The 20,240-nt window shown below is 41.9% G+C and overlaps 1 protein-coding gene across 50 annotated transcripts; it reads left to right on the plus strand.

Moving 5' to 3' along the window:
- Positions 1-356: 356 nt before the first annotated feature.
- Positions 357-11,404, plus strand: LOC126986126 (peroxisomal membrane protein 11B-like). 50 transcript variants are annotated; one of them, XM_050841948.1, is made up of 7 exons: positions 631-756; positions 2,246-2,448; positions 4,947-5,062; positions 5,174-7,946; positions 8,116-9,194; positions 9,350-9,368; positions 9,516-11,404. In XM_050841948.1, the coding sequence occupies exons 2-4, from the start codon at positions 2,393-2,395 to the stop codon at positions 5,731-5,733; spliced, it is 732 nt and encodes a 243-aa protein (XP_050697905.1). In that variant the 5' UTR covers positions 631-756; positions 2,246-2,392; the 3' UTR covers positions 5,734-7,946; positions 8,116-9,194; positions 9,350-9,368; positions 9,516-11,404. The 50 variants fall into 50 exon arrangements, with proteins under 50 accessions (XP_050697869.1, XP_050697905.1, XP_050697911.1 ...); XM_050841954.1 differs by having other exon boundaries at positions 8,116-9,007; positions 9,306-9,368; XM_050841960.1 differs by lacking the exon at positions 9,350-9,368 and having other exon boundaries at positions 8,116-8,440; positions 8,592-8,610.
- Positions 11,405-20,240: the final 8,836 nt, after the last annotated feature.

Below are 20,240 nucleotides of genomic sequence, written 5' to 3' on the forward strand. Positions count from 1 at the left end.
TTTATTTATTTACCTACTTTATTTACTTATTTATTCACTTTTATTTTATTTCGGTGTCGATTTTTTTTTGTTACCCTAAATTTTCCTTACTTTGGCTTTATTTACGCTTACTTTACTTATTAACTTACTCGTTTACTTACTTATTTACTTATTCGATTACATTTATGATTAATTGACCGTCTTATTTTATTTTTATTATCCTAAGATGGACTCCCTTATCTTTTATCTATTAGGCTACTTTGAGATGCATCATTTTATATTCTTATTGCTAATGATATCTAAAAGCTCTAATGGTGGACTTATTTTACATCTTAGCTTATTTTTTTACACTTGTTTACATTAAAATATCATAGGCTCGTGGGCCGCCGAGTACCCGCCATATCTTTCCTTCCGTATTATCATCAATAGTTCGCTTGTTTGCCTTGTTACGGAGGCCTTGACAGGGAGATAACAAGGCCGGGAAATGAAGCACAGCCCTCACACAAGTAATTAAGCCAGAAATACTTAATTGTACCTTAAAATAGATAAGAATATATATAAAACTGTACCGTCTTGTATTGTTACGCAGGTCTTGACAGGGAAGATAACAAGGCCGGGAAATGAAGCACACCCCTCACACAAGTAATTAGACCAGAGATACTTAATTGTACCTTAAAATAGATAAGAGTATATGTAAAACTGTACCGTCTTGTACTGTTACGCAGGCCTTGACAGGGAGATAACAGGGCCAGGAAATGAAGCACAGCCCTCACACAAGTAATTAAGCCAGAAATACTTCATTGTACTTCAAAATAGATAAGAATATATATAAAACTATCGTCTTGTATTGTTACGGAGGCCTTGACAGGGAGATAACAAGGCCAGAAAATGAAGCACAGCCCTCACACAAGTAATTAAGCCAGAAATACTTAATTGTACCTTAAAACAGATAAGAGTATATGTAAAACTGTGCCGTCTTGTATTGTTACGCAGGCCTTGACAGGGAGATAACAAGGCTGGGAATTGAAGCACAGCCCTCACACAAGTAATTAAGCCAGAAATACTTAATTGTACTTATATTTACTTTGTGTTATCTGGAGGTCATGACTGAGAGATACTGAGGCTGCCCGGCTACTTCTAGGATATCACTTGCTAAGATTACTGACACGGAGGCTATTAATGTGTATTGAACCGACAAGACAAGTTCAAATAAGATAAAAAGGATAAAACACAGCATGGAATCAGAGTATAGAAGATAAGATAGAACATATTAAACAACAAAAATGGCACAAACTATTAATGTGTATTGAACCGACGAGACAAGTTCAAATAAGATAAAAAGGATAAAACCTAGCATTCAACCAGAGTATAGACGATAGAACATATTAAACAACAAAAATGGCACAAACTATTAATGTGTATTGAAACGGCGACAAGTCCAAATGAAATGCAAATAATAAAACCGCATTCAATCACAGTATGAAAAAGATCCGACTGAATGCATGAAACTACAACCTAATCAATAAAAAAAGACAATACCACAATGACACAAAAGCTGTTGATATATGGTCAGTCACGAGGGAGAGAAATCCAAATGAGATAATCAGCAAAGACAGCATCCATTGAGAGTATTAAAAAGCAGTAGGCCTATATTTTTTTTACCCCAATGCTACGTACCCCGATGTTAATACCCTAATGACACCCCAACATTACCCTAAAAAGATAATCCATGTTTTTCAATTCGTTCCTTCTCGTTTGTTATGCTTTCCTTTCTTCCATCTTTGCTTGCTTATATTTTCCATCCAATTGTTTTTTCTTCATTATTTTCATGTTGTTTTCTTTTTTTTCCTTCCTGCATAAAACGAACAGACAGATATGGAGTGAGATAGACAGATACAGACAGACAGACCAACAGAAAACAGACACCTCTCCTCCCGAAATTGACCTCTCTCTTGGCCGCTCGTAACTTTTGTCTCTAGGAAAAGCGATTAGCGGGCTTTTTTTTTTTATACCTTTTCCTGTTGCCCTTGAGCTGTTTCTTTAGCTGTAAAAAAAAAAAGAGAGAGACACAGAACAGGTGAAATTGATACATAGCCAAGAGTATACAAATAATGAAGAAATTAAAAATATGAGCGAACCGCAGATTGAGAAGAAACCTACAATATAATGAGTTAATATCAAGAAAAAAGGACACCATAGAAAATAAATGACAGAAAAAGAAAACAAATCAATACTAAAACTGTCTTACCTTACATCTTTTTTTCAGCTCCGAGTGTCAGCGTTCACTTACGAAGGACAAGGTAGTGCCAGACCAGTGCCGCAGTGCCAAACGAAGGCTCCTCCTCGCTTGGCTGGCCGAAAGCAGAGTGAGGGCAGCAGGATACAAGGATAATCAGCAGTAAGCGGGTGCACCATGGATGTGTGGGTGAAGCTCAATGCATCCACCACAGGGAAGGACAAGATATTTAGGTGAGGCGGTCGATCCTTAATAATGATAATAATAATAATAATAATGCTATACTCTGAACACTACCACTAACTACCTCTCTTCTCCCTCCTAATGCTATACTGCAGGCTACCACATACTACTGGTACTCCTCACTAACCTTTCTTCTTCCTCTAACACTACCACTAACTACCTCTCTTCTCTTCTCACTAATGCTATACCCCAAGCTACCACACACTACCCCTCACTAACCTTTTGTATTCCCCCAACACTCCCCACTACTCCTGTCTCTCCTCTCTCCCCCAAAACTACCACTATCTCCCACTCTTCTCTTCCCCCTAATGCTATACCCACACTACCCCTCACTAACCTCTCCTCTCCTCCTCCCCTCTACCCCTAACTCCCTTTCTTCTCTCTCCCCCAAAACTACCACTATCTCCCACTCTTCTCTTCCCCCTAATGCTATACCCCACACTACCCCTCACTAACCTCTCCTCTCCTCCTCCCCTCTACCCCTAACTCCCTTTCTCCTCTCTTCCCCAAAACTACCACTATCTCCCACTCTTCTCTTCCCCCTAATGCTATACCCCACACTACCCCTCACTAACCTCTCCTTACCCCCCTAAAACCTCAGGGTACCATGCACTACCCCTAACTCCCTCTTATCTTCCCTTAACCCGGTAGCAGCGATGGGCCAAATTTGTGGATTTACCGTGTCGCAGTGACGGGCCAAATTCGTGGATTTACCGTGTAGCAGTGACTGGCCAAATTTGTGGATTTACCGTGTAGCAGTGACGGGCCAAATTTGTGGATTTACCGTGTAGCAGTGACTGGCCAAATTTGTGGATTTACCGTGTACCAGTGACAGGCCAAATTTGTGGATTTACCGTGTAGCAGCGACGGGCCAAATTTGTGGATTTACCGTGTAGCAGTGACGGGCCAAATTTGTGGATTTACCGTGTAGCAGCGACGGGCCAAATTTGTGGATTTACCATGTAGCAGCGATGGGCCAAATTTGTGGATTTACCATGTAGCAGCGACGGGCCAAATTTGTGGATTTACCATGTAGCAGCGACGGGCCAAATTTGTGGCTTTACCATGTAGCAGCGACGGGCCAAATTTATGGCATGATATAACCCCCCCAAAATATATGATACATAATCTGATCACAAATGCTTTGATATATATTATGAAACGGTTTGTGTGAAGGGTGATTTTTTCTCATTTTTCTCGTCTGGAGGGACCATTAACCCGGTAGCAGCGGGGATCATGTTTCTTAATGGTCCCTCTAAGCGAGAAAAATGAGAAAAAATCACCCCTCACACAAACCATTTCATAATATATATCAAAGCATTTGTGATCAACTTATGTATCATCTATTTTTTGGGGGTTTAATCATGGCACAAATTTGGCCCGTCGCTGCTACCGGGTTAAGAAACATGATCCCCGCGGCTACCGGGTTAACATTACGACTAACTCCCTTTCTTCTTCCCCCGCTAGTTCTATACCCCAAGTTATCGCACTCTAACCTCAACTCCCTCTCTTCTTTCCACCTCTACTACTACCCCATACTACCCCTTCACTAATCTCTTCTCTTGTCCCTCCTAAAACTACCCCACACTAACCTCTCTTCTTCCCCTAACACTACCACTAACTAACCTCTTCTCTCGCTCCTAAAACAACCCCAAACTAACCTCTCTTCTCCCCCTAACACTACCACTAACTAACCTCTTCTCTCACCCCTAAAATTACCCCAAACTAACCTCTCTTCTCCCCCTAACACTAACACTAACTAACCTCTTCTCTCACCCCTAAAACTACCCCAAACTAACCTCTCTTCTCCCCCTAACACTAACACTAACTAACCTCTTCTCTCGCCCCTAAAACAACCCCACACTAACCTCTCTCTTCTTCCCCTAACACTACCACTAACTAACCTCTTCTCTCGCCCCTAAAACAACCCCACACTAACCTCTCTTCTCCCCCCTAACACTACCACTAACCTCTTCTCTCACCCCTAAAACAACCCCAAACTAACCTCTCCTCCCCCAATACTACCACTAAGTAACCTCTTCTCTCGCCCTTAAAACTACCCCACACTAACCTCTCTTCTCCCCCTAACACTACCACTAACTAACCTCTTCTCTCGCCCTTAAAACTACCCCACACTAACCTCTCTTCTCCCCCTAACACTACCACTAACTAACCTCTTCTCTCGCCCCTAAAACAACCCCAAACTAACCTCTCTTCTCCCCCTAACACTACCACTAACTAACCTCTTCTCTCGCCCCTAAAACTACCCCAAACTAACCTCTCTTCTCCCCCTAACACTGTCACTAACTTCCTCTCTTCTCTCAATCTTAAAACTGCCCCTTACTAACCTCTCTTCTTCCCCTAACAAACCTCTTCTCTCCCCCTAAAACAACCCAAAACTAACCTCTCTTCTCCCCCTAACACTCTAACTTCCTTTCCCCTCCCTCTAAAACTACCCCTTTACTAACCTCTCTTTTCCCCCCCCAAGGCTTGTCCAGTACCTCAGCCGCCTGGTCTGGCACAACCTGGAGAGCCGGAAGAACCTGAGGGACACCGTGGCTCGCCTCAAGATACTCGAAAGCACCTTCTCCACCTTCAGAAAGTGTGAGTGGCGTCATATAGTCTTTTAATCTTACATACGCCGAGACAAAATCACGGCATAACACACACCCACACACATATACGGCAACGCACTCACCCTTGCTCCCTCCACAGTGCTGCGTTTGGGCAAGAGTCTGGAGGTGCTACACGGGGCGCTGCGCACTCTACACCTCCACGATGTTGTCCTCCGCGTCACACTCACTCTCTCCCGCATCCACCAGTTCCTCTTCCTCCTGGCCGACCACATCATCTGGGTGGGACGCGCCGGGCTCTGGGACATCAACCGCGACAAGTGGACACGTATCTCAAACAAGTTCTGGCTGGGCTCGATCATCCTCAACCTCCTCCGAGACGCGTATGAGGTCCTCGTTGTCATGAAGCGCCGTATGCGTTACCCGGCTTCCCCTGTGGGCCCGTGTGTTTACGAAGGTGCGCCGGTGGTCAAGGACGTGTGCCGGGCCGTTCCTGTGCTCCGCCCTGTTGTAGCGTTCGCCGAGGAGCACCGGGACGTCTTCTGGGACTGTATCAAGAACCTCTGTGACCTCTGGATCCCGTTAGCCAATCTCGGACACGCCAAACTCTCGCCGGGCACTGTGGGTTTCCTGGGCAGCGTGTCGTCGATGGCAGGCCTTGTAGCTGTTCTCGACCCCCTGGCCAAGCTTGCCCCGGCCTAACCTGCCCCTAGGAGAAAGAGCTAAAGGGACATAGGGGCTGTTAGGGGGCCTTGTCAGTGGCTTAAAGGCAGTGGAAAGATGATGTAGGGTTGGTATGGTATAAGAACAGTAGAAAAAAAGTGTCCTAATGTGGTTTTGTCTTTGGTTTAAGTGTGAATATGAACAAGCTGAAGGGACATAGGTGGTGTTAGGGGGCCTTGTCAGTGGTTTAAAGGCAGTGGAAAAGTCTTATTAGGTTGGTTTGGTTTAAGAACAGTAGAAAAAAAGTGTCCTAATGTGGTTTTGTCTTTGGTTTAAGTGTGAATATGAATAAGCTAAAGGGACATAGGTGGTGTTAGGGGTCCTTGTTAGTGGTTTAAAGGCAGTGGAAAAGTCTTATAAGGTTGGTTTGGTTTAAGAACAGTGGAAAAAGTGTCCTAATGTGGTTTTGTCTTTGGTTTAAGTGTGAATATGAACAAGCTAAAGGGACATAGGTGGTGTTAGGGGTCCTTGTTAGTGGTTTAAAGGCAGTGGAAAAGTCTTATAAGGTTGGTTTGGTTTAACCCGAGAACGTCAGCAGACATTTTTTTGGGCTTTCACGAGTCGTGGCTGTGGTTCGGTGGACCCTAAAAAGGGCTCGCCATAAAACGCCTAATTCGAGCTAATTGTAGGCGGTGGTGGCATAGCGCAACCCACCATGAATGCCCGAGGTCATTGTGGTGGGTGAGTGATCTTGAGGTGGGCTTTTTTGTCATAGGTGGTGCTGTAAGGTCATGGCAGACTGAATTAGCTATCCACACAGTAATCACTTGTCAAATTCTCTATAGTACACAACAAGCGACTCTCGGCTAGATGCCACGCGTCACAAGACTTTATTTTGTAACAAACACCACCCAAAAAGAATGGAGTTTGAGTAAAAGTAAACATTTTTAACAGCTTTATGGTTATGAGAGGAGTACTCTGATGTATGCTCCTTGCTTTTTTCTTAGTCTCAAAATGCAGAGTAATTTTGTCGTTTCTTGGCCACTTCTCAGCTTTCTCATGGCCGAAGCCCACGGGTTAAGAACAGTGGAAAAAAGTGTTCTAAGGTGATTCTGTCAATGGTTTTAGTGTGAATATGAACAAGCTAAAGGGACTTAGGTGGTGTTAGGGGGGAGAGTGAGTGGTTTTAGGGCAGTGGAAAAGTCTTATAAGGTTGGTTTGGTATAAGAACAGTGGAAAAAGTGTCATAATGTGGTTTTATCTTTGGTTTTAGTGCAAATATGAACAAGCTGAAGGGACATAGGGGCTGTTAGGGGGCCTTGTCAGTGGTTTAAAGGCAGTGGAAATGTGTTATTAGGTTGGTTTGGTTTAAGAACAGTGGAAAAATTGTCCTAATGTAATTTTGTCTTTGGTTTTAGTGCGAATATGAACAAGCTGAAGGGACATAGGGGCTGTTAGGGGGCCTTGTCAGTGGTTTAAAGGCAGTGGAAATGTGTTATAAGGTTGGTTTGGTTTAAGAAGTGGAAAAAGTGTCCTACTGTGGCTTTATCTTTGGTTTTAGTGCAAATATGAACAAGCTGAAGGGACATAGGGGCTGTTAGTGGGCCTTGTCAGTGGTTTAAAGGCAGTGGAAATGTGTTATATGGTTGGTTTGGTTTAAGAACAGTGGAAAAATTGTCCTACTGTGGTTTTGTCTTTGGTTTTAGTGCAAATGTGAACAAGCTAAAGGGACATAGGGGCTGTTAGGGGGCCTTGTCAGTGGTTTAAAGGCAGTGGAAATGTGTTATATGGTTGGTTTGGTCAATGGTTTAGGCGTCGATAAGTTAGAGAGCTCTGGAAAGTCATCAAGTGGTTTTGTCAATGGATTAAATGCGGTGGAAAAGAATGATAGGGTTGGTTGTGTCTGGTTGAAGTGCAGTTAAGAAAGAGCTCAGGGGATGAAGAACTTTATAAGGTGGTTTTATCTTTAAGTGCCACTAGGGGAGATAGAGGGGAGAGCTCAAGGAATAGTCATTAGGGCATTTTTCTTATAATCCTGGGGCATCTAAATATGTGTATGGGGGGTGAAAGGGGAAGAACTAAGCCACAAGGTCATCATAAGGGCATTTTTCTATATGTTTCAGGGCGGATAAATGTGTGTGTGGGAGATGAAGGGAAGAGATCGAGGCATAGTCATTAGGGCATTTTTCTTGTATTCCTGGGGCATTTAAATATCTGTATGGGGGGTGAAAGGGGAAGAACTAAGCCACAAGGTCTTCATAAGGGCATTTTTCTATAAGTTTCAGGGCGGATAAATGTGTGTGTGGGAGATGAAGGGAAGAGATCGAGGCATAGTCATTAGGGCATTTTCTTATATTTCTGGGGCATCTAAAATTCTAAATATGTGTATGGGGGGTGAAAGGGGAAGAGCTAACCCACAAGGTCGTCATAAGGGCATTTTTCTATATGTTTCAGGGCAGATAAATGTGTGTGTGGGAGATGAAGGGAAGAGATCGAGGCATAGTCATTAGGGCATTTTCTTATATTCCTGGGGCATCTAAATGTTTGTATAGGAAGAAGGCACAAAGCAGTTATTAGAGCGTTTTTCCATTAGAGATCAAGGCATAGTAATTAGGTCATTTTTCTATATATTTCTCGGGCAGATTAATGTTTGTGTAGGAAGAGAAGAGAAAGCACAAAACTGTTATTAATGTATTTTTCCATAAGTTACAAGGGCAGATAAATGTGTGTCGGGGAGATGAAAGAGGTGAAGGCAAAGTCATTACAGCATTTTCCTATATATTTCTAAGGCCAATGGTTGTGTAGCAAGAGAGAAGAAGGCACAAAGCAGTTATTAATGTGTTTTTCCATAAGTTACAAGGGCAGATAAATGTGTGTGTGTCAGGGAGATGAAAGAGGTGAAGGAATAGTCATTAGGTCATTTTTCTATATATTTCTAAGGCTAATGGTTGAGTAGCAAGAGAGAAGAAGGCACAAAGCAGTTATTAATGTGTTTTTCCATAAGTTACAAGGGCAGATAAATGTGTGTGTGTGTGCGGGAGATGAAAGGAAAGAGATCAAGGCATAGTCATTAGGTCATTTTTCTATATATTTCTCGGGCAGATTAATGGTTGTGTAGGAAGAGAAGAGAAAGCACAAAACTGTTATTAATGTGTTTTTCCATTACGTACAAGGGCAGATAAATGTGTGTCGGGGAGATGAAAGAGGTGAAGGAATAGTCATTAGGTCATTTTTCTGTATATTTCTAAGGCCAATGGTTGTGTAGCAAGAGAGAAGAAGGCACAAAACTGTTATTAATGTATTTTTCCATTAGGTACAAGGGCAGATAAATGTGTGTCGGGGAGATGAAAGAGGTGAAGGAATAGTCATTAGGTCATTTTTCTATATATTTCTAAGGCTAATGTTTGTCTAGCAAGAGAGAAGAAGGCACAAAGCAGTTATTAATGTGTTTTTCCATAAGTTACAAGGGCAGATAAATGTGTGTCGGGGAGATGAAAGAGGTGAAGGCAAAGTCATTAGGTCATTTTTCTATATATTTCTCGGGCAGATTAATGGTTGTGTAGGAAGAGAAGAGAAAGCACAAAGCTGTTATGAATGTGTTTTTCCATTAGGTACAAGGGCAGATAAATGTGTGTGTGTCGGGGAGATGAAAGAGGTGAAGGAATAGTCATTAGGTCATTTCTCTGTATATTTCTAAGGCTAATGATTGTGTAGCAAGAGAGAAGAAGGCACAAAGCAGTTATTAATGTATTTTTCCATAAGTTACAAGGGCAGATAAATGTGTGTCGGGGAGATGAAAGAGGTGAAGGCAAAGTCATTAGGTCATTTTTCTATATATTTCTAAGTCAGATTAATGTAATGTAAATTCATGGACAGTGAGGTTAGGTGGGGTTAGGTTCACAGGAGCTGCCTTGTATAGACCTACCGACCGGGCCTCTTGCAGATTCCTTACGTTCTCATGTTTTTGTATTAGGAAAGGAGAGTTTAAAGGGTTACTAGTGGAAATAAAACTAACAAACTACGATATACTAGTGGAAATAAAACTAACAAACTACGATATACTAGTGGAAATAAAACTAACAAACTACGATATACATTCAAGAAGAGGTTGTATAAGTTTATGGATGGTGAGGTTAGGTGGGGTTAGGTTCACAGGAGCTGCTTTGTATAGACCTACTGACCGGGCCTCTTGCAGACTCCTTACGTTCTCATGTTTTTGTATTAGGAAAGGAGAGTTTAAAGGGTTACTAGTGGAAATAAAACTAACAAACTACGATATACATTCAAGAAGAGGCTGTATAAGTTTATGGATAGTGAGGTTAGCTGCCTTGTATAGACCTACCGACCGGGCCTCTTGCAGACTCCTTACGTTCTCATGTTTTTGTATTAGGAAAGGAGAGATTTGAAGGGATACTAGTGGAAATAAACCTAACAAAAAGCCACCTGTAATAAAATATAAATGATAAAGCCTTCCGGTGCTGCTGTTAGGGGTGAAAGTACTATGTTATAAGTGTCTCAAAGTTGTCGGCGTCCTAGTCATGGAGTTTGTGGCGTTTATACTTGTTATTGTTTTGTAGAGTTAAGATAATGCAGGAGGAGGGGGCAATGCAATATATATGTAGCACACGTTTCTTTTAAGTTTTGTATGGGTGGGGTGTAACATTTGAAACATTTAGCTGTAGAAGGTATAGGAATGTATAAGCTTACGTATGGGAATGTCGGCTAATGTATGGGAGTTTGTACAGGTGGGATGCAGCTGTAGATGGAGAGGAAATGTAAGCTTATGGAAGAGAATATAAGCTTACGTATGGGAATGTCAGCTTATGTATGGGAGTTTGTATGGGTGGAATGTAGCAGCAGATGGTAGGGGATATGTAAGCTTATGGAAGAGAATATAAGCTTACGTATGGGAATGTCAGCTTATGGAAGAGAATATAAGCTTACGTATGGGAATGTCAGCTTATGGAAGAGAATATAAGCTTACGTATGGGAATGTCAGCTTATGGAAGAGAATATAAGCTTACGTATGGGAATGTAAGCTTATGGAAGAGAATATAAGCTTTCGTATGGGAATGTAAGCTTATGGAAGGGAATATAAGCTTATGTATGGGAATGTAAGCTTATGGAAGGGAATATAAGCTTTCGTATGGGAATGTAAGCTTATGGAAGGGAATATAAGCTTACGTATGGGAATGTAAGCTTATGGAAGGGAATATAAGCTTATGTATGGGAATGTAAGCTTATGGAAGGGAATATAAGCTTATGTATGGGAATGTAAGCTTATGGAAGGGAATATAAGCTTATGTATGGGAATGTAAGCTTATGGAAGAGAATATAAGCTTACGTATGGGAGTATCAACTTATGTATGTGAACTTAAGCTTATGTATGGGAACTTAAGATTTTGTATGGGAATGTCAGCTTATGTATGGGAGTTTGTATGGGTGAAATGTAGCTGCAGTTGGTAGGGGAAATGTAAGCTTATGGAAGAGAATATAAGCTTATGTATGGGAATGTCAGTTTAGATATGAAAATGTAAGCTTATGTATGGGAATGTTTGCTTATGTGTGGGAATCAAAGCTTATGTACTGAATGGGAATATAAGCTTAGGTGTGGGAACGTAAGCTTATAGATGGAAATGTCAGCTTATGTATGGAGGTGTTGTATGCATTCCGGGAGATTTTGGGAATTATTATTAAAGTTTACAGCCGATTATGTGTTTCTTGCCTACCCGTTTGTCCTGGGTGTAATAAACAGTGCCAACCTGAATATCATCACCTTGGTAAACAAACCACCTCAGTCATTATTTTCTACGTACTTTACAGGAAATCTGAAAAGAACTGTCATCATCTCATTTGGCTTAAGATTTAGGCAGGAATGAAAAGGCCAATTCTAGAACACTCAAACCCTGAATAACGCAGGGAACTGTGCAAAAATGAGCGTCACATGATGAAAAACTGATGTAAACAAAAACCTGGAAATTGCTGAAAAATGACTTAGGCGATTATCTTATGAGGGTGACGATATTGTAGAGACAGCACAAACACACACACACTCCGATAGCTCAGTGGTAGAGCTCTGTGGTACCAGGCTGAGGTTTGAACCCTGCACAGGCCCGGGATTTTTCCACTGACAAGGGGTGGTTACTCTCCCTCTAGAGCAAGAGGGACCAAGGGTGTGTGGTGTGTGAAGGTCCCACCAGAGATACACTATAATGGGCTTGCTTGGGTCAGAGGAGTACTAGCCCAGCCCGTAATCAGCACATGGTGAATCACGAACACACACGAGGGGTCAGAAAAACACAGGTCTACAGAAACACTGCCGTAACAGGGACATTTATTGCTGTGAGCGATTGTTCGGGGTTAAGAGCTTCGACGGATCCGATGAGCTTAGCCTAGCGAGGAGCTGTACACCACACCACCCTCTCTCTCTCTCTCTCTCTCTCTCTCTCTCTCTCTCTCTCTCTCTCTCTTTCACATTGCCCAGTCACACAGCGTACTGGAAAACGTAACAATCTCACACGCCAGTCGCCTATACGTACTGAATTTGTGTTTAAGTTAACATATTTCATACAAAACATTGACGTAACCTCTATTATTGCAGTCTCTCTCTCTCTCATACATAAGATTTACAAGTGCATATGTAACAGAAATAAACGAGAGAATACAAACGCACACACACACACACACATACACACAGAAGCATACGTAAACAAGCAATCGTATGTATTCGCGACACAGGCGAGCTCATGCAATGTCGCTTCAACATTACGTAGAGGTAAGTTACGGCGCTTACGAGGGTGACTTTGGATATGCACGACGATTTCCCGCACTTAACTATACCCTGATGACTATACGTGAGTGCTGGTGGCTGTGGTGGTGGTGATAGTGGTGGTGGTGGTGGTGGTGGTGGTGATAGTCTGGCCTAAGGAATGGTGATGAACACTTGGGATGGTGATATGTAACTCGGCACCTCCTGTACGACCCATTCATGTTAACTTGGCACTTAAGCCCCGCCCCCTTTGCCTTTTCAGAGCATGTCATTGGCTAGTTCATGAGTTAGCCCCACCCCCTTTCCCTTTTCAGAGCATATCATTGGCTATTTCGAGTTAGCTACGCCCCTTTCCCTTTTCAGAGCATATCATTGGCTATTTCGAGTTAGCCCCGCCCCCTTTCCCTTTTCAGAGCATATCATTGGCTAGTTCAAGAGTTAGCCACGCCCCCTTTCCAAACTAGGCTGAATGTGATTAGTGGATGCTGGGAGAGGCTGTATCTTATTGCTGGATGCTGGGAAAGGTTAAATCTTACTGGTGGATGCTGGGAAGGGTGAAATCTCATTGGTGGATGCTGGGAGAGGCTATGTTATTGTTGGATGCTAGGAAAGGATGAATCTCACTGGTGGATGCTGGGAAAGGTTAAATCGTATTGGTGGATGCTGAGAAGGGTTAAATCGTATTGGTGGATTGTGGGAAGGGTTAAATCGTATTGGTGGATGCTGGGAAGGGTTAAATCGTATTGGTGGATGCTGGGAAGGGTTAAATCGTATTGGTGGATGCTGGGAAGGGTTAAATCGTATTGGTGGATGCTGGGAAGGGTTAAATCGTATTGGTGGATGCTGGGAAGGGTTAAATCGTATTGGCCATCGCTAAGCTGACACTCGTAAGGCTAATATGCAAAGTTAACATGAATAGCGTACAATGTGCTGGCTGGCTGGCTGACTCTTTGGCCTAGGAAGGAAATAAAAGGTAAAAGAAAGCCATTACGAACACACTATCGCCTGTCAACCTGCTGCCGTGTCCGTCCTACTGCAAGACTTACTGCGTTACGTATTGCTTTAGGCTTTGGCACGAACGCTTCTGGCCCTGTCGAGTGTATGAGGAGCTTGAAAAATGTTATACGTGAACCCAATGTGATTTGTTCAGTGTACGAGGAGCTTGAAAAATGTTATATGTGAACCCAATGTGCTCTGTTGAATGTATGAGGAGCTTGAAAAATGTTATACTTGAACCCAATGTGCTCTGTTGAATGTATGAGGAGCTTGAAAAATGTTATATGTGAACCCAATGTGCTCTGTTGAATGTATGAGGAGCTTGAAAAATGTTATACTTGAACCCAATGTGCTTTGTTGAATGTAGGAGGAACTTGAAAAATGTTATATGTGAACCCAATGTGCTTTGTTGAATGTATGAGGAACTTGAAAAATGTTATACTTGAACCCAATGTGCTCTGTTGAATGTATGAGGAACTTGAAAAATGTTATACTTGAACCCAATGTGCTTTGTTGAATGTATGAGGAACTTGAAAAATGTTATATGTGAACCCAATGTGCTCTGTTGAATGTATGAGGAAATTGAAAAATGTTATATGTGAACCCAATGTGCTTTGTTGAGTGTACGTGGAGCTTGAAAAATGTTATATGTGAACCCAATGTGCTTTGTTGAGTGTACGTGGAGCTTGAAAAATGTTATTTGAACCCAATGTGATTTGTTGAGTGTACGTGGAGCTTGAAAAATGTTATATGTGAACCCAATGTGATTTGTTGAGTGTACGTGGAGCTTGAAAAATGTTATATGTGAACCCAATGTGCTTTGTTGAGTGTACGTGGAGCTTGAAAAATGTTATATGTGAACCCAATGTGATTTGTTGAGTGTACGTGGAGCTTGAAAAATGTTATATGTGAACCCAATGTGCTTTGTTGAGTGTACGTGGAGCTTGAAAAATGTTATATGTGAACCCAATGTGCTCTGTTGAGTGTACGTGGAGCTTGAAAAATGTTATATGTGAACGCAATGTGCTCTGTTGAGTGTACGTGGAGCTTGAAAAATGTTATATGTGAACGCAATGTGCTTTGTTGAGTGTACGTGGAGCTTGAAAAATCTTATACATGAACCCAATGTGCTTTGTTGAGTGTACGTGGAGCTTGAAAAATGTTATATGTGAACCCAATGTGATTTGTTGAGTGTACGTGGAGCTTGAAAAATGTTATATGTGAACCCAATGTGCTCTGTTGAGTGTACGTGGAGCTTGAAAAATGTTATATGTGAACCCAATGTGCTCTGTTGAATGTATGAGGAGCTTGAAAAATGTTATATGTGAACCCAATGTGCTCTGTGTGACAACATAATGCATACACTTGAGAAGTATGAGGAGCTTGAAAATGTTATATGTAACCCAATGTGCTCTGTTGAATGATAGCTTGAAATTATGATGTAGGATAATGTGCTCTGTTGAATGTAGGAGGAGCTTCAAATGTTATACATGAACCTTTTATTTTCAGTTGAGTGGCAGGAGCTTGAAAAATGTTATACTTGGACCCAATGTGTCTGTAACTGGAGGAGCTTAAAATGTTATACGCGGAATTATGTGCTCTGTTGAATAAGAGGGCGTTACATTAGTTAAATATTAACCCCAATGTGCTCTCTTGAATTTCAGTGAGTGACAGGCTTGAAAAATGTTAACTGGTGGATTAAAAGCACGGAAATGTGCTCTGTTGAATGTAGGAGGAGCTTGAAAAATGTTATACATGAACCCAATTACGTAGCTACAACATAATGTATACACTAGAGAAGTACACGACAGGCTCGAGAAATGGCTTAAATCATAACTGGTGGACTGATAGCTAGGAATTATGATGTAGGATAAGAGGGCGTTGCATTAGTCAAATATTACAAGCCTCTTATTTTCAGTGATTGACAGGCTTGAGAAATGGTGGAAGTCGTAACTGGTGGATTAAAAGCACGGAATTATGATGTATGATAAGAGGGCGTTACATTAGTCAAATATTACAAGCCTCTTATTTTCGGTGATTGACGAGAACAGTTTTCCTGAAGATGATTGCGGGTGAGTCTAATGCCCAAGAAAGATACTCCAATGCCACTATTTCTGAGGTACGAAATGCCATCTGAATAAATAGGACAAGTAATTTTGAGAGAGCAGCGGAGAGTATCACACAGCTGAGGCGACAAATACGACATGACATGCACTCTTACTCAAAACAAGACTCGTAATTTTAAGAGGAGCAGCAGAAAATCAAAATGTTGTCTGACCATAAATAAAGACTTGGAACTTTAAGAGCCGAGGAGCAGAGAGTTGAAACGCTATCTGAATACAAAGAGACAAGACTCGTAATTTTAAAAGATGCAGCAGAAAATAAAAACATTGTCTGAATATAAATAAAGACTTGTAACTTTAAGAGATGAGGGAGAGGAGAAGAGAAAATAATCTGAATACAAAGAGACAAGACTCGTAATTTTAAAAGATGCAGCAGAAAATAAAAACATTGTCTGAATATAAATAAAGACTTGTAACTTTAAGAGACGAGGAGCCGACAGTTGAAACGCTATCTGAATACAAAGAGACAAGACTCGTAATTTTAAAAGAAGCAACAGAAAATTAAAACATTGTCTGAATATAAATAAAGACTTGTAACTTTAAGAGACGAGGAGCAGAGAGTCAAAACACTATCTGAATACAAAGAGACAAGACTCATGATTTTCAAAGAGCTGCAGAGAGTAACACACATTCCTATTTGAAGACCCTAGTGCTGTTTTTATTTTCTGAGGCAGTGAGGGCTAACATTCTTACTTGCTTGAGCTGCTGCAGGACTGGTTAACACACACACACACACACACACACACACACACACACACACACTTCCGTCAGTCCAAAACTATTTCCAATCCACTGTGACGTAAGGGAACATACGACGGGATCCAACCTTACGAAACGCTTTCTTAATGGGGATGTACGACCACTCGACGATACGTAATGTCTCGATGCACACACACACACACACTTCTGTCATTCCAAAACTATTTCCAACCCACTGTGATGTATGGGAACACACGACGGGATGCAACCCTATGAAATGCTTTCTTAATGGAGACATACGACCACTCGGCAATACGTAATGTCTCGATGCACACACACACACACACTCGCCACTCGAAACCAAAGCCCCAATTTAACGTAATGAACTGCTCTCTTCATGCAAAATACGAATACCCAGTAGCGCTTCATTACGTATACACCGCGCAAATATATACACCCTGACGAGACATGCAGCAACCAAAAAAAATCATGTATACGTCGACACCAGCAATACGGCGACCCTGTTTTTACGTATGACATGCCGAGACCGACACTAAGCCATGCGCACTATCACAAGACACAGACCCCAATGGAAGCGCCTGCAGATGATGTCACCCTTACGCCCTACCTCACCCACCCTTACCCTGATATAAATAACTCACCCTTACACCCCATCAACTCCCTTGTTCACACTCTGCTAATGTCACCCCTTCCATACTCTTAGGTTTTATAGTATACGAGTTCACCCTTAAAACATCACTCTAATGGTTGGTAGTTTGAACGTAATTTTTTCACCAAATCACTGTTCGCATTCTCACCCTGTTATTTGTCACGCCTTGCACTTTCCCGTTTTATAGTATACAAGTTTACCCTCCCTTCTTCACGCTGATGATAGTTCAAACGCATTATTGTTCCACCCTGGCCTTGGTTATGAGCCTAGTGGTAGTTTTCCGAGGCTTCTGCACCGTGAATGTGAAAAACACTCATGCGAATCTAAGTGATCTTTGTTGCCTTAACCCGGTAGCAGCGACGGGCCAAATTTGTGGCTTCACCAGTAGCAGTGACGGGCCAAATTTGTGCCATGATATTTACCCCCCAAAATAGATGATAAATATGATCACAAATGCTTTGATATATATTATGAAATGGTTTGTGTGAGGGGTGATTTTTTCTCATTTTTCTTGCTCGGAGGGACTATTAAAAAACATGATTCCTTCTGCTACCGGGTTAATCTCACATCACCGACAGCTCCGAAGTAATCAGTTTCACACCCACCACCTCCCCTTGACATCCCCACATTTTCGTATACCCTCATCGAACCACTACGTCACCTGGGGTCATACGTAAAGACTCAAACCGCCACCAGGGAAGACTTATATGAACTGACTCCATACGTAACCAGACCCTCCACGCTTGACTACGAGTGTGTGAGTGAATGTGGGAATCGTATACGAGCTACAGATGGGGTGTGAACGCGATGATATGACCGCCTTACGTGCCGCCTACCCTTACGATCGTGTTCTCTCGGACTCTCGCGTCGACTTTGGCTATCACAGAGAATTAACGAGAGGTGATCCGGCATGTGACTACTCGTAACTACCCGCTATGTCTATTTCTTATACACATTAGGCTAGTCGCTAATTCCTAACCCTTCTACGACATTGCTAGTTGCCCGTGAGTCCTTTGTTTTACGTCTAGCTAGCTTGTGAAAGGTACGAGATAACACTATACACTGTCGTACGTTAGTTTAGTCCTTACGCTCTCCTGCTATTTCTGTTGTCGATTGGAAGGTTACGTATTAATGATGCTTCACCCAAATTACGTATGTGTAGAGCCCGTAATCACTCAATTCAATAGTCGTCAATCTATCAGCCAATCAATTAAAAATCAGTCAATATGAATCAGATAAGTCAATAAATCATAAAAACTCTCTTATATACTGAAATCACACAAAATACTTACATACTAACGTTTGGTGGTAAGTAGAATTAAAGTATCGATTCGTATTACAAGTCAAGAAGGAAATGAATACAAGTCAATGGCCCTCACTTCCAATAGGTACACACAGGGCCAGTTCGACAGTCCAACACCGAGTCATTGTAAGCGCCCAAACCAAACTACAGCCGACCCTCAAATAGTACGGTTTCCAATAGTTCGGTTTTGGTTTTATGTGGATTTTCTAAGAAGATTTTTTAGGATTTTTAAATTACCCAACGAGCAGGAAATAAAAAAAAAAAACGTACTATTTGAGGGACGACTGGATATTCTCCACAATGATTTGTTATTTCTACTCAATGCCTGATGCTAAAGAGATTTCCTGAGTGGTTTCCTATAATTTCCTCCTTTTTATATCGACGCCAAACACTAGAGCTTTCGTACAAGGAATTTTCGTCTTGTTTTGTGTGTGTTTGGGGAGCTTACAAATTTGCCAGGGGCCGGATTTATCAAGCCACTACAAGACTGGTCGTTGGTAAGTCTTTTAGTAAATCTGTCCTCTACGAATGATCCTTGTGTGTGTTTGGGGAGCTTACAAATTTGCCAGGGGCCGGATTTATCAAGCCACTACAAGACCGGTCGTTGGTAAGTCTTTTAGTAACTCTGTCCTCTACGAATGATCCTTGTGTTTGTTTGGGGAGCTTACAAATTTGCCAGGGGCCGGATTTATCAAGCCACTACAAGACCGGTCGTTGGTAAGTCTTTTAGTAAATCTGTCCTCTACGAATGATCCTTGTGTTTGTTTGGGGAGCTTACAAATTCGCTGTACTGGGGCCGGATTCATCAAGCCACTACAAGACCGGTCGTTGGTAAGTCTTTTAGTAAATCTGTCCTCTATGAATGATCCTTGTATTTGTTTGGGGAGCTTACAAATTTGCTGTACTGGGGCCGGATTCATCAAGCCACTACAAGACTGGTCGTTGGTAAGTCTTTTAGTAAATCTGTCCTCTATGAATGATCCTTGTATGTGTTTGGGGAGCTTACAAATTTGCCAGGGGCCGGATTTATCAAGCCACTACAAGACCGGTCGTTGGTAAGTCTTTTATTAAATCTGTCCTCTACGAATGATCCTTGTGTTTGTTTGGGGAGCTTACAAATTTGCTGTACTGGGGCCGGATTTATCAAGCCACTACAAGACTGGTCGTTGGTAAGTCTTTAAATAACTCTGTCCTCTATGAATGATCCTTGTGTTTGGGCTGCTCTGATGACAGTGAATGAAGTACTGGCCTGCTCGACAATTCTTTCATAGCCAATGGAGTCGCTTTAAGATCAAGAGTGTTCCTAGATGATGGAGTTACCAGAAGACTTACCATCAACAGGTCTCGTAAGTGGTTTGATGAATCCGGCCTCTGGACTATAAAACTGGCCCACAAACACTATCATTTGGTAAGTAGCCGTTCTGTACTCATGACGTTCCTAAGATTACCAATTAGTGAAGCCATCGAGTCAGTTATCGACCTTACAGCCCACGAGAGCTCCATCCCGCACACTTTTCATGGTGTTATTACAGAGTACATTGCGGTTATTGTTATTACTATTAGAAGGGGTAAGTGATCGGTGTTATCGGACGAGTTGCATCTGTGTTAAGCTGCTGGACTCTCTCTCTCTCTCTCTCTCTCTCACACACACACACACACACACACACACACACTCCACCACCTTCATCATCCACCCACTTAACCATTCCACTCGAAATAAATATGGGAACAGAAACACACAACAATAATAATAATAATAATAATAATAATAATAATAATAATAATAATAATAATAATAATAGCAAGAATCATAATATCAATCAGAGACAATGAGGGTAGTTTGCAATGCCTTCGGACAATGGATTACGTAAAGGTTCTGGTAAATTACACTTTGTTCTTATGTTACGGTGTTTTCCGAGGCAACGTGAACTCGGAAGGACGACGAAACGTTCTCCACACACTCATGCATTGGGAAGACGAGCGACA

This window comes from Eriocheir sinensis, chromosome 61 (genome assembly GCF_024679095.1).
Source record: "Eriocheir sinensis breed Jianghai 21 chromosome 61, ASM2467909v1, whole genome shotgun sequence".
NCBI lineage: Eukaryota > Metazoa > Arthropoda > Malacostraca > Decapoda > Varunidae > Eriocheir > Eriocheir sinensis.

What these genes read in the sequence shown, in the direction of transcription:
- LOC126986126 (XM_050841912.1), top strand. Translation starts at nt 2,393, where the DNA reads ATGGATGTGTGGGTGAAGCTCAATGCATCCACCACAGGGAAGGACAAG. An exon ending in GGGAAGGACAAGATATTTAG is followed by an intron (nt 2,449 to 4,946) that starts GTGAGGCGGTCG and finishes TCCCCCCCCAAG; the next exon opens with GCTTGTCCAGTACCTCAGCC. An exon ending in CTTCTCCACCTTCAGAAAGT is followed by an intron (nt 5,063 to 5,173) that starts GTGAGTGGCGTC and finishes CTCCCTCCACAG; the next exon opens with TGCTGCGTTTGGGCAAGAGT.